The 14,216-nt window shown below is 40.5% G+C and overlaps 1 protein-coding gene across 1 annotated transcript in view; it reads right to left on the bottom strand.

The window, feature by feature from the left end:
* abca7 (ATP-binding cassette, sub-family A (ABC1), member 7) overlaps window positions 1-14,216 on the bottom strand; it is a 181,282-nt gene that overhangs the window by 34,149 nt on the left and 132,917 nt on the right. Inside the window, exons 24-33 of the mRNA XM_048613899.1 lie at window positions 12,330-12,513; window positions 11,568-11,672; window positions 10,100-10,248; window positions 8,780-8,904; window positions 8,170-8,268; window positions 6,258-6,447; window positions 4,301-4,395; window positions 4,128-4,160; window positions 3,421-3,526; window positions 1,258-1,332 (exon numbers count right to left, since the gene is read on the bottom strand). Of these exons, the coding sequence (XP_048469856.1) occupies window positions 1,258-1,332; window positions 3,421-3,526; window positions 4,128-4,160; window positions 4,301-4,395; window positions 6,258-6,447; window positions 8,170-8,268; window positions 8,780-8,904; window positions 10,100-10,248; window positions 11,568-11,672; window positions 12,330-12,513 (1,161 nt within the window). The remainder of the gene's footprint in view (window positions 1-1,257; window positions 1,333-3,420; window positions 3,527-4,127; window positions 4,161-4,300; window positions 4,396-6,257; window positions 6,448-8,169; window positions 8,269-8,779; window positions 8,905-10,099; window positions 10,249-11,567; window positions 11,673-12,329; window positions 12,514-14,216) is intronic.

Raw genomic sequence — 14,216 nt, 5'->3', positions numbered from 1 at the left:
GCAGAATTACAAAAATCGTTCACACTCTGAACTAACTGGACATTACCATTTCTAGGGAAACTGATCAACTTTATTCTGGGACCACGAACCAGGGAATGGGGAATTAATAAATAGACAGCAACAACGATGAATATTACGGTGACCAGAAGGAACAATCGCTGGCTAAGATGGTGTACTTAAGCTGTTTGTAGAGCAGTATAAAGAACAACACCTCAGGAAGTAAGATGGTTTCCAGTGGACTACAGCTCACAGCAGCCAGAGTCTGAAGCCTCATGCAGCCAGAACTCAGGATGGCAATGGGAGCAGGTCAGCAATAGGCTGGGCACACCAAGCAAGCAACATAATGCTTGTGCAAACACAAAACATTACTGGCATCAGCTGACTGGTGCACACCAATGGTCTCAGTGGGAGAAGTCACACTTGTGCCAGCAGATATTGCGAGCCATGTGCGTATGCACCACATAGTGCCTGCTGAATAGCATCAACAGTCAGTGTAGTCTAATAGAAGATGCATGGACCAGAAATGGAAAATCTATAACAAAAATAGAAATTGCTGGAGAAACTCGGTAGGTCTGGCAACATCTGTAGAGAGAAAACAGAGTTAACATTTCGGGTCCAGGGACCCTTCCTCAGAGCTTTCCGCAGTTCTTGAGTTTTTTTGTTCAATGGGAAATCTATCCTTGCTCCACTTGGCAGACACCAGCAAGAACCCTGCACTGCAGTGTAACTGGATAAAAGTGCCCATCCATCTTCCAAAGTCTTAACTGAAAAATAAAATCTTTAATATTATTGTACTTGGCAAGTCTGCTAATATATTGTTTACAGGAGTATTCTAACAAGTGATGTAAAGTATACTAAGAGGTCAAAGACATACTATGTTAGACTACAGACAGGACTTTTGCCCCATCTGACGCACATCTGTATTTACGTGCTGTATTTGAGTTGCCTTACTTTTTGTAACTACCAGCATATCCTTCTGTTCCTTTTTCTCTCCTGTATTTCACTAGAATGCAAATGTGCTGTTCACCTGTACTGTGGGGGTTAATCTGGCCTTAAGACCACGTAAATTAACGGAGGTCAATCAAAATTTGATTACTATAATGAGGGAGGTTTTTTAAATATTTGGTTCCAGATCAGTAAATAGCAGCAAATAATTTGTTTAAAAATACTATGACACTTCAAAGTGTAATGGAGCAAAAACTAAAGAAAGAAACACTTCAGACAGGCAGGAAAAAGACAGAAATTCTCCAAACATACTTTCACATTATTATTTGTGTTCAGCCCCTCGATAAAGTTTCCAATGTTTCCAAGCAGTCGGTCCATAGAACTATCCTGCCATCAACAGAAAACTGAACATCAGTAACTTAAAGTGAGAGTACAAAATAATTCTTGCAACCACATTTAAACTGACAGTCGTAATCCCAAATAAGATAACAGATAAATGAATGAGTCTGTGTTTTTATGGAGGTTACATGAACACTAAGCTGGATTGCAAAATTGCTAATTGATATTACTAGATTTTAACCAGATTGCAGTTCCACCAAGTGTCTACTGATGATGCTCTAGCCTGAGCCACCACTTGATGAGGAGTGGAAGGAAATACACAGACTTGGGGATTATAGAATGTCATTTTGAAAAATCTGTCACATCACAATCCTACAGAAAACTTCCAGTACATATTTAACAATTACAACATTTAATTGAAAGGTAATGGTTATATTTTGCACCAGTTGCGCAAGGATTGGATCCCAGCAAATAACGTCAACACGAGACTGACCAGGCCACTTTTAACCTGGGTATGGGATTCAAGATGTATTAAGAACATGGAACATAGAACATAGAACATAGAACAGTACAGCACAGTACAGGCCCTTCGGCCCACAATATTGTGCCGACCTATTATCCTACTAAGATCAAACTACCCTGCATACCCTACATTTTACTATCCTCCATGTGCCTATCCAAGAATTGCTTAAAAGTCTCTAAAGCATCTGACCTCATTACCACGGCAGGCAGCGCATTCCACGCACCCACCACTCTCTGTGTAAAGAACCTACCTCTGACATCTCCCCTATACCTTCCTCCAATCACTTTAAAATTATGCCCCCTTGTAATAGTCATTTCTACCCTGGGAAAAAGTCTCTGACTATCCACTCTATCTATGCCTCTCATCAACTTGTACACCTCAATCAAGTCACCTCTCATCCTTCTTTACTCCAATGAAAAAAGCCCTAGCTCCCTCAACCTTTCCTCATAAGACCTGCCCTCCAGTCCAGGCAGCATCCTGGTAAATCCCCTCTGCACCCTCTCTAAAGCTTCCACATCCCTCCTATAATGAGGCGACCAGAAATGAACACAATATTCCAAGTGTGGTCCAACCAGAGTTTTATAGAGCTGCAGCATAACCTCATGGCAATTAAACTCAATTCCCCTGCCAATGAAAGCCAACACACCATATGCCTTCTTTACAACCCTATCAACTTGGATAGCCACTTTGAGGGATCTATGGACGTGGACCCCAAGATCCCTCTGTTCCTCTACACTGCCGAGAATCCTGCCATTAACCCTGTATTCTGCATTCAAATTTGACCTTCCAAAATGAATCACTTCACACTTTTCTGGGTTGAATTCCATCTGCCACTTTTTTGCCCAGCTCTGAATCCTGTCAATGTCCCGTTGCAACCTACAACAGCCCTCCACGCTGTCCACAACTCCACCAACCTGCGTGTCATCGGCATATTTATGTTGAAGAATACATTTAAATTTAAACTGAAAGCGCTATAAATATAACAGGGCAACAACATATATAAAAATCAAATAAGTATCTCTGAACTGATGAAAATTTATATCGGCATGAGCTGACAAACACTTGTGTTCCCAATGCCTAAGACACTAAACCAGCAGATTTATGACTCACTCTGAAGCCTGAGATTAAAAGTTTTCTCTGTCTGCTGAATTTAAAAACCCAACATAAAACAACTTTAGACAGTCATAATTAATTGCTAATAAACTGGCACAAATTCCAAATATCAACATCATTCAGAGGTAACAGTATTCCAGCAGGTGGAGAAAATGGAAAAATATTACAGTTTAGAACTCTAGAGAGGCTTGGACTAGGTGGGAGCTTTATTCTCTATTTAACCTCTGTTGTAGATTCCCTTGGAGTGTTTGAGTAGTTAGTATAGAGGGAGCACATGTTTCAATTAGCAATGGACCTGACCTGAGAATGCATGGTGCATATGCAATATGAAATAGCTAAGTGCTCCAGTCCCCAAAGCTGACTGCCCTTGTGTCAATTTTGATGAAGTTCTGAATCATTCCTAAATGCTCATGGATTAGGTTGTCGGTTACTCAACATCTAACAGACATGCAGCAGAAATTGCAAATTAAACAGTGCAGATATTCAGGCCAGTTCCATACCTTTGTGACATTCAATCGTGACCTGATCTCAATAATGGAGATATTAACTTCGTTCAGCGAAGGTAAAACCTGGGAACTTCGTGCTCCCAATGAGAATCCTCCATACCTACAAGACATTATCATAATGAAGGTTCTGATTCTCTTTGAAGCCCAGACAGAACATGGAAACATTACAGTTTTACAGTGCACAGTTTTGTCATTACTTTGATTAAAAAAAAACTGCAGAAGTTGGAATCAAACAATAAACACAGACAATTTCACAAATGCATAGCAGGTTTGTCAGCAGCCGAAGGGAAAATAAGACACATTTGTGTTTCATGATTCATTAGCTGCATATCTCTTTTTCAAATGTTGACAGGATTGCCATGGATGTTTTTATTACAATTACTTTAAATTACTTTAAGAGTGTAAAGCTTTTAACCATATTACGTTCAGGAATGAGAGTCAAGAATAACATTTATGAAAATTAGCTAAGATTGCACATTTTAGGTACAGAGAACACTATTGATGGCCTGACAATGTTTGACAACAATGAATATCCATTTACAGACAGTGGGAATCTCAGGAGGGGCAGATTATTTTTATTTTGGGCAGTAAAGGATACATTCCCCTTAATAATTGCATCATCAATAGGTGAATACAAATCTGCTCATCCTGGGTATTGTGCAACATATCTTTTGCCTATTAACCTGGATGCAAGAATTTACCTGAACTCGTTCACCCACTTCTTAGTTTTCAGACTGTAAACACGAATAAGAGTTTCAAGTTACTTACAGAATACTGAACAAAAAACATGGTTTTAAAAGCATACTTAAGTAATTCAGTACAGGTATAATGACAAATGTATTTGGTTTGCGTCCAAGTTAGAGCCACATTGTACCTTTTACTAATGATCTGGGGGTAGGTTTTCACGAGGTAGTCCGATACATTCCTGCCAGTTAGATTCTGAAGAATGTCCCCAGTATTTCGCTGCAACTATTCAAAAATAGAAATTTGATTCTGTCAGCACAAAACAAAATTATACTGTTCCCAAGTACAGCCATTATGCGCCATGCACAAAACAGCCATTACAAAGTAATTACATCATTTTTGCCAGTGGAGAGGGAATTTAGATCGGGGTGGAGTGGTTAAACAAGTATAGCAAGAGCCTTTATAGTTGTATCTAAATATCAGAAAACTGAAAGGTTAATTTATCCTATTAGAATATTTCAGCAACCCAATGCTGTTAATTAAATCCAAGATCCTGAGAGATATAGGGTGGAGCATTGAATCGTGGCTCCAAAACCAGTGTGGTAGGTTGACAGTTCACAACTATATATTACATGCATTTTAAATAGCAGCCAGAAGACCTTAAATTAAAATATTAATGAAGAGTAACACCAAGCCCAGCCATCAGCTGTTTAGGATAGTAACCTTAAATAGGGTTAAAATGAACATCATAGTAACAATGGCCAATGGCTCAATGGATGGCAAGATAACATTTTTAGAAATAATGGGTGGAATCTTCTGCCTTTGTGGGTAGTGAGCCTAGAGACAGGAAGGGCACTTAATTAGGCAAGCAATTACATGCTCGAATCCCTCCTTCACCAGAAATAACATTTTGGGTGGGAAAGGCAATGGTTGACTTATTCACCTCACCACTGACTGAAGCTCTTAAATCGGCTAACTAAGGACATTCAATGGCCTCAGCCCGCCATCACTAGGACTAACTCAACTATGAGCAGGCCTATTGCCATATGGTGTACAGAGTAGCTGCTACCCTACAGGTAGCTGATTACCCCAGGGTTTGGGATTTGAGGGAGCATCCTTCAATCAAAGGCGGTCAATTGAGAGAGACTGGACATCAGGTAGGGGTATTTCTTCTAGGGAGTCAACACTTGAAGTAAAAGGAACCCTCACTACAGCTTGTCATAGTACAGGATTCTTCCTGGTAATTTTGCTGTCACTATCTTCTTTCCTGGTAGAGATCTATAAATCCTGTTCAGATTTAGTGTGATACAGAAAAATACTTGGTCATGTAACAATAGGCTCATGTCTAAAACAAACATAGTTCATTGCATCTTAGCAACTTGGTACAAGTTGTATCGGTATGTTAGAGACTGTTACTATGTCTATAAGGAAGACAAAAGGAAAACACTGCCCTTACTTCTGAAATTCCTGTTAAAAGGAGGCTGCTAAAATGAAGAGAAGAGAACTCTCTTCAAAAGAAAAAAACAAGTTAATGTTCTGCCTCTATAAAACAAATTTTACAAAATAAATTTCTTCATATGAAAGCAGAAACAAAGATAATCAAAATGGAAGCCAAAATTACCATGCACAAATTGTGGCAATTTAGCGACTTCTATGAAAAAAGTGGATATAAGAATTGATGCAGAGGTACTGGAAAAAATACAGATAAATATAGCCAACAGGATGCAAAGTATGCAGACAGGAATTGTATGCACTTAAAATTTCTAATAAATTACAGAAATAGAGATACAGATATTTCAAAATTGCAACCACACTCTAATTATGTCAGAAGCAAACATCTGAGCATGTACAATGACATCAAAACAAATGCAGCAAAATTTCCTCAGGCCAGATTCTATTTACAGTTCCACAAGAAACAATAACTATATCACTACACACAACTGTGATAATCACACCATCTAGGATCCGTTGTGAATTCCCAACAAATTAGAAAGAAATCTCAATTTGTAAATTGGCCTATTGTAAAAATCAACTTGAGACTTAGCTATTTTTGAAACAGTCAGGCAAAAGCATCAGCACCACAGAGGCAGCAAGACAGGGTAAGACTCTTACAACTGGACCCATCACCTCAGACCTGTCGAACTCACCTGAGGGGGCGGGAGTCCTCCTGCTCCTTCTCCACATAAAGGCAACATCCTCTGGGTCTTCTTTGAGCTGCACTGACACGCAGGGGATGGATTTTGCATAGTCCAGTTACCACTGCGGAAGATCTTCAGGGCTGATTCTGAAACTTGGGGAATTATCCAATCAGTTCCACCTTCTTGGCACTGCATACTTCTGTGGTGCAGGAGGAGAAAAGAAAAGGCAAGAAAATGATTGGAAGGGACTCAATTTAAAATGAAATCCTTAATGTCCATCCAATATAAACACATAGTTCAAGACTGGTTACAAATTTCATAGGTAAACAATGTCTGGGGAGTGAATGTTCTAGCATGGCAGTGTCCTGCTGCACACTATTTCCCAGTCACTGACTCTGGACAAACGGCCTCAAGGATAAACCATACTGTTTCACAAACTTTGTGCCCTTGACTACTCCTTGACCTTGAGCTTCTGAACACATTTCCATGTCATCTCTTAAGACTGTCTATTTCCACCTCTGTTGCGCGACTCCACCCTGCTTCAGTTCATCTGCTACTGAAACCTTCATTCTTGTTATTTCTAGAATCAAAAGAATCAAGTCTTACAAAGCTTTTCTGGCTGGCCTCGCACACCTTGCTCAAGACCCCTTTTGCAAATTTGGGTACCCCACCCCCACCCCAACCCCACACATCTGCAGGTGACACACCCCCAACCCACCACTGTTTCTCTATCAAGAACCTCATCCCTTGCAATTATTAGCTCTTGCAATCACCTCTCCTGCCATCCAAGAGATCCTGCCTTCCTGTCCAGCCCTGTACTTAATCTAGACCTGCCCACTGTTACCACTGACTGCTGAGGCTACAGATCCATTGGAAAATTCGATTATTCAAATACTAAATAACCCTTCCCATTGTATAAACTTTTCCAGACTTACAAGAGACACTTCTGTGCCACTGCAATTCTAGACTCTTGTGAACGTCCAATATTAATTACCCCATCATTGACTGTCTTGCATTCAATTGCCAATGTCTCAAGCTTTTAAATTCCTTTCTAAACCTCTCTGCCTCCTGTCCTTCTTTTAAACATGCTCTTTAAAAACTACCTCTTTGACTAAGCTTTTGGTCATCTACTCTAACATCTGCTTGTAACTTGCTGTCAATTTTTGTTTCATACTCCTGCACAGCACAGATTTTCCAATAGTAAAGATGCTAGATACATACAAGCTGATGTTACTGCCCCAAAGGTTCACCTTTGTCAGGTAACTGATGTGCCCTACAATGCCAACAGTCAGAGTTTACATCCTCGTACCTAAACATTTATAAACCGTTCAAGTTGTCGATACAATCAGATCTCTGCCATTCTGATTTAGGATACAACTACTAATGAAGCAAAGCACTAAGGATAGCTACTTGAAAACCTCCAAAACCTTGAAAACCAGCAAAATTAAGCAGTGAATTGGAATTCTACGTAGAAATGAATGGATTAGCTTGGGTTACATGTGAAGTTTGGATCCACTATTCAAAGTTCAAAATTATTCGTGTATGAGCCTTTAATGTGTGCAATGGAGGCGCTATTCTGTTTTTCAGAAGTTTGAAATGAGTCCATGCATGATCTCTGATTCAGTGCTGCAATCAAATGTCTTATTCTGATGGGTTCACAGAGAATAGATGGAATATCTCGCTGAGACTGCAATATGGAGCAAGTCTTCGACATGTCACATGGTCATTAAAGTAGTGTTGGGGGGATTAGACAGAGCAAATTGAATGTTATGATAACATCATCAACATGAATTTCTATCATCCAAGTGAAATACAACAGGCAAGAAGTAGGGATGAAGGGGGTATGGTGGTGAAGAGAACAAATTAAGTGCAAATATTGTACAACAGGTGAAGGATAAAGTAACCTCAGATAAACACTCACTCATTTGTTCCACTTTCCATACACTTGGTGCCAAATCCAGGGTCACTGAGGAGTGCACTGATCAGATCGCGAGTGGTAGGATCCTCTGGAAAGTCATCACTGATGGACCAAATAGATAAAGTAGATCAACAACTGGAAAACAATAGATCTGCTCACAAACTGTGCAAACAGTTGGAAAAAGTTGAATAAGATTCTATAAGCAATCCACCCCTGCCTGTCAGTCCAAAAGTTTAAGCCTCACTCCAAGAGGAGGGTTCCAGATGTAGGCTATTCACTATGCAAATAAGCTCTTGTATCTTGACCAACATTCCTTCCTCAATCATCAATCATTACCAAAGAGAGGTGGACTGCCCACTCTTCTCATTGTGGTTTGCAGAACCTGGCAGTTTACAAAATGACTGCTACATCTCCACAAAACTAGTGACTGCTATCCTTGAAAGAACTCATGGTGGACTCATTTTGAAACATCTGAGACACGTCATAAGGCATTGTACAATTCAAAAACCTCCTTAAGGCTCTGACCTGTGCTTCCTGCTGCATCAGAGTGCAGTATTCAACAGCCAATGACTGGTTATTTTGAACTCTTGGCGATATAAATCAAGTTGAGTACCTGATGAAAGTGTACTGTTCTCCATACATCCAGGGACTCAGTTCTAATGGTGGATATTTCCCAAATGGAGGCACAATCATACTGAAGAACAGAGCAATAAACACAAACAATGCAGGTAGCACAATCTGGAAAGATATAACAGGTAACATCTATTAATTCATTTATCCCATTGTCAATGGGTCAATCATTTTATACTGTCTTTCCCAGCATTGATATGCTGTATATTAGGTAGATTAGGTAGACTCCATCAAATAAGGTGGGTTTACTATCAACTGTCAATTGCCGTTTGCAGCTGCTGAGTGCAAGGCCAACGGGAAAATCCCCAGCTCCATTTTTTCTACTCATTCACAGGATGAGGCGTCATTGGCTAGGCAGCATTTATTGCCCGTCCCTAATTGCCCAGTGGGCACTTAAGAGTCAACCACATTGCTGCCGGTCTGGAATCACATGTAGGCCAGACCGGGTAAGAATGGCAGTTCCCTTCTCTAAAAGGACAGGAGTGAATGGCCCTCTCTGCTCACTCTCTGGGAGGTTGAATGAGGGAGAACAGGAAGAGTTGAAAACCCCTCAATGTCAGCATAGAAAACTCTCAGGCAGGTTTAACACAGGTTAGATGTTGAGTGAAAATCTCTGTTCGCTGTCTGTCAGAAATGCACACCATATTTCAGGAGCTTGAGGATTACATTTCCATCATTGGCCACTGTGGAGTTTTAAACCTACCAGAGAAGAGGAATGTTAATGATTCTATAGGTTGCGTTTTATCCCAGCAGTGGAAAGTATTTGCGACAATGTAAATGTGACGTTAGCCAGTGTCCAAGCACCCAAATGTTTTCAGTGACTCCTCCAGCAAGATTGCACATGATGTTAGCTTGGACACATAACCCACACTGTAACAACCCAGTGCCAAGGCTGGTACATGGCTTCATGGACAAGAAACTAGGGAGAGTGGTGGTTGTTAAATTGAATCCTAGCAACTCATCTACTTTTGGGGGCAAGGTTTTAAAGATGTTTGTTCTGAGGATACAAGGGATGTTGATAAGGCTGGCACATGCCTTATTGCCCTAAAAGGTGCTGGTGTTGGGCCTTCCAATCAAACCACTGAGTGGTTTCATGCCAATGAGTGGCTTTGTCAGGCCACTTCTGATGCTATTTACGAGTCAACTCCTCTGGTGTGGGACTGGGAGTCATGAACTATTTAAAAGTAAAAATAGAACTGTATGCCAACAAAAGTCAGCCATTTTGGGTGATGCTGAGCAAGTGGAGATGGGAGTATAAAAGGGTCAAGGTGGAAAACAGCATCGTATGGATCATTAAAACTACCTGAGCAAAAAGTCCTCTACGACTTCGGCGGGCATACAGGAAGCGCTTGATGAACAAGGAATGGAACTGTTGTCGGGTGAGCTGCCAGCCACGTAATTGGTATGAACCTCTGCCTTCCATACATTGCATAAAGTCGGTCTCCTTGGGTTCTGATCAGGTTTTAAAAAAATACTTTTATTATAAAATGGCAATGCTTTTACCTCAAATGTTCCATAAAAGACCAGCCTGTAATGTTACAGGATTGGTGAAGATTGCCAATAATGCAACAAATAATCAATGCTGAAGAAGATTTTCTGAAGAAGGGTCTAGGCTCGAAACGTCGGCCTTCCTGCTCCTCTGGTGCTGCTTGGCCTGCTGTGTTCATCCAGCTCTACACCTTGTTGTCTCAGATTCTCCAGCATCTGCAGTTCCTACTATCTCTGAAATAATCAATGCTCTAAGGTTTTTATTTTCTAAATGTTGACATGTATTTTGTTGTTTATTTATTGCATTGAGACCTGTGTTCATTGCTAAAGCTGTATTTAGAAAATAATCAATTTAAACTCTCATATCTCTGCATCCTCTAAAATATTCCCTTCTCAGTTTCCACTTTGTATAGATACCAGACACAATATTGTAACATCTTTAATTTTGCCATCCTTCACAGGTGATCCCAGGCCTCAAGTTCCTGCTGATGGGCTGTGATGTGCATCATAACCTATCCTGATCAAATATCCACACACGTGGAGGGTTCTGTAAAATCTGGCTCAGGAACTTCCAGCCAGTGTTCTTCTCAAACGAGCAACAGAGCTCCCTAACATCAGTTCCACGTGGTCAATGCAGGTCACAAATAATACAGCCCTAATTCTGTCATCAATGTCACTTCCTTGCTTATATGTTACTCCAAGAGCTAATGGATGAAGTATTGGACAAGTGTAACCAGCTCTAAAACAGCTTCTCTTTCAGGATTTGCACATGCTCCTAACAGATTAGCTTGAATCAAAACCCAATCCAATTTATATTTCAGTCATACCTTTCCTTCGACCTTTCCTTTTTACTGGCATTTAGGAAGCATTAGAGAAAGAGAGACAACATGTTCAAAACAATAAACATTTAACAAATATATTGAAAGTAATCCTGAATTTGCATCAAATTCTTGGATGTACTGCTTCCATAATTGGAACAAGCAGTGAAGGCACTAGCAGTATTCTTGTTGTTAAATTTGGAGATAATAACATGGATTCATTGGGTAAATTACAGTCTATTTTTCATTTTCCCTCTTATTAATAATCATTCATTTCATGATCAAGTGTTTTCATTTTTGCCATTTTAATCTATTTTTTGTTCTGACTCCCCACTTTGGCTGTCAGAGCAACATCGTGTCAGTTGATGTGAGCAGATTTCATTTACTCCTTGAACCTTACTCTAGGCTTCAGTCATGACAATATTGCCTCTAAAATGTAGTAGCATCATTAAATATGCATATTACCAGGTTCTGTGTCAGGTAGTTCAAAATCCCCTTCCTCACTAACTGGCTGCAGTGTGTGCTCACTGGACCTTGAACATCTGACTCTTTTAATGGGAACATTTCCATCTGTGAATAAGGATACAGAAAGCAAGAAATAAATCTTCACTCAATAAAACAGGCAAAAAAATTAACGAGTACTGCAGTGGCAGAACAAGTCCTTCTGCTGATGCATCAATCATATTTCAATGCTCATTCCAATAAACTGTTCTAATAATTTGCTGCAACAATTAAGTAGCAGCCAAATCTGACCAGGCATGAAATCCCACCTCAGGAATGGATCTTTCATTGGTAATAATCCAATGGATGGATCCCGAACCAAAGTTTCCTCTAATTTCCCTTGGCAGTGCATGCCCGTTTTCATGCATTGACTGCCCCTTTAATACTCCTGTGCAGCTGTGCACACACGTTTTGGAGAGTGAACATTAGTTATGCAAAGCCTGATTGCTGACTGTATCTTGGATTCTACATTTCCATGCAATTGCACACCCACATAGCTTGGAGCATTTTGTGCCCAAGAACCGAAATTTTGTGATTTATCCCATTCCTTCTCCCACATCCCATCCTCCACGATCTCAGATGAATGTTTAAGTGAAGTAAAAATACTCCAGAGACCCAAATGTCCTCAAACTTAGGTAAGCACAGAATCCACGTAGGAGTCCAGAAGTAAGAAGAAGTCATAGTTGACTCCACAGGCTCTGCTGCAACTGCAATACTTGTGCTTACAGATATTTTTAATTAACATGTTCACGTCTGCTATGACGCAGCTCTGCAGCAAACGAGGCTTAAACCTAGGACATCCAGGCTCAGAGGTAGGGACACATTCACTGCACCACAAGAACTCTAACTTGTACTCATACATACTTAACACGAGATCATCCTCTGAATGGGGTATTCTGGAAAGCTGATACTTAAAAACAAAGTGCACAGAAACACTAATTGTTTTCTGGGAAAACACCAAGGTCCACCTAGCATGTCAGTAGTTACTTGAAATGATGAGAGAGTTATTAACTAATTAACTGGACAAGAGACCCAGATACAACATGAGGAAAACTACATGGTTGGTGAGTTTTGGGATCCAAAGTTATTTTCTCCTCTCAAGCTTGTTACACTTTGAACACATAATGCTTCTAATCAACCATACCCTACACCAAAATGCAAAGGTGCAATTTAAATAACTTAATTGGTCTCCGGCAAATAGGATTCTGCTGTCTCACAAACATTTTGGATGGCCCCACCATGCTCATTTGTTTTTGGTATTTTAATTGCCCAACATCATCTTCTCAATCAGTCTCTCCATCTCTTCCCCCGACCCCCACACACCCAGGTACATTCATACTACGGTAACATCATCAAGAGCAACAGCTATCCAACTCCAGTGAACATTGGCCAGCTCTTTCCCTAGACAAGTATCTCATTATGTCAGCCCTCTGCACAGTAATGCATGACACAGAAGACCATTCAGCCCATTTGATTTGCAACGGCTCTTTCAAACAGCAAACCACTTAATCCCAGCAACATTATTCTCTTGAAGTAGTTATCAATCCCCATTTGAAAAAGGACGATACAAGATTCAACATCCTTTTACAGCATTCTTAATCTTAGCAGCATTGTGCAATGAAGTACTGCGCCAGTCCACCCATAATTCCTTTGTTAAACAGCGTGCACTGTGCTCCCTGGTTATTCATTCAGCCCCTAGAAAGAGTTTCTTTGCAACTATTGTATCTAAATGCTCTATGATATTAAACACCTCAATCAAGGCTCCTTTTGACCATCCCGACTTGAAGAACAACCCCAGCTTCTAAATCTCTTGCGCACCTTTTCAAAGCTTTTGTGTCCTTCCTAAAACATGGGCACACAATTGGATACAATACTCCTACTGGGATCAAATTTGTGTTTTACAAAGATTCAGCATACCTTCCAGCTTTTTGTATGCTATACCTCAATTTAAAACGCCCGCTATGCTTTGCAACACCTTTATCAATTTGTTCTGCTACCATTGGCAACTTGTGTACAAATGCTCTCCAGCCACAACCACAATCTGTGTTACATAGAACATAGAACGTAGAACATAGAACATTACAGCGCAGTACAGGCCCTTCAGCCCTCGATGTTGCGCCGACCTGTGAAACTTATCTGAAGCCCATCTAACCTAAACTATTCCATTATCATCCATATGTTTATCCAATGACCATTTAAATGCCCTTAAAGTGGGCGAGTCTACTATATTTGCAGGCAGGGCATTCCACGCCCTTACTACTCTCTGAGTAAAGAACCTACCTCTGACATCTGTCCTATATCTATCACCCCTCAATTTAAAGCTATGTCCCCTCGTGCTAGCCATTACCATCCGAGGAAAAAGGCTCCCACTGTCCACCCTATCTAATCCTCTGATCATCTTGTATGTCTCTATCAAGTCACCTCTTAACCTTCTTCTCTCTAACGAAAACAGCCTCAAAACCCTCAGCCTTTCCTCATAAGACCTTCCCTCCATACCAGGCAACATCCTGGTAAATCTCCTCTGCACCCTTTCCAATGCTTCCACATCCTTCCTATAATGCGGTGACCAGAACTGTACGCAATACTCCAAGTGCGGCCGCACCAGAGTTTTGT

Source organism: Rhincodon typus, chromosome 29 (genome assembly GCF_021869965.1).
Source record: "Rhincodon typus isolate 14 chromosome 29, sRhiTyp1.1, whole genome shotgun sequence".
NCBI lineage: Eukaryota > Metazoa > Chordata > Chondrichthyes > Orectolobiformes > Rhincodontidae > Rhincodon > Rhincodon typus.
This window is presented reverse-complemented; position numbering and strand designations above follow the sequence as displayed.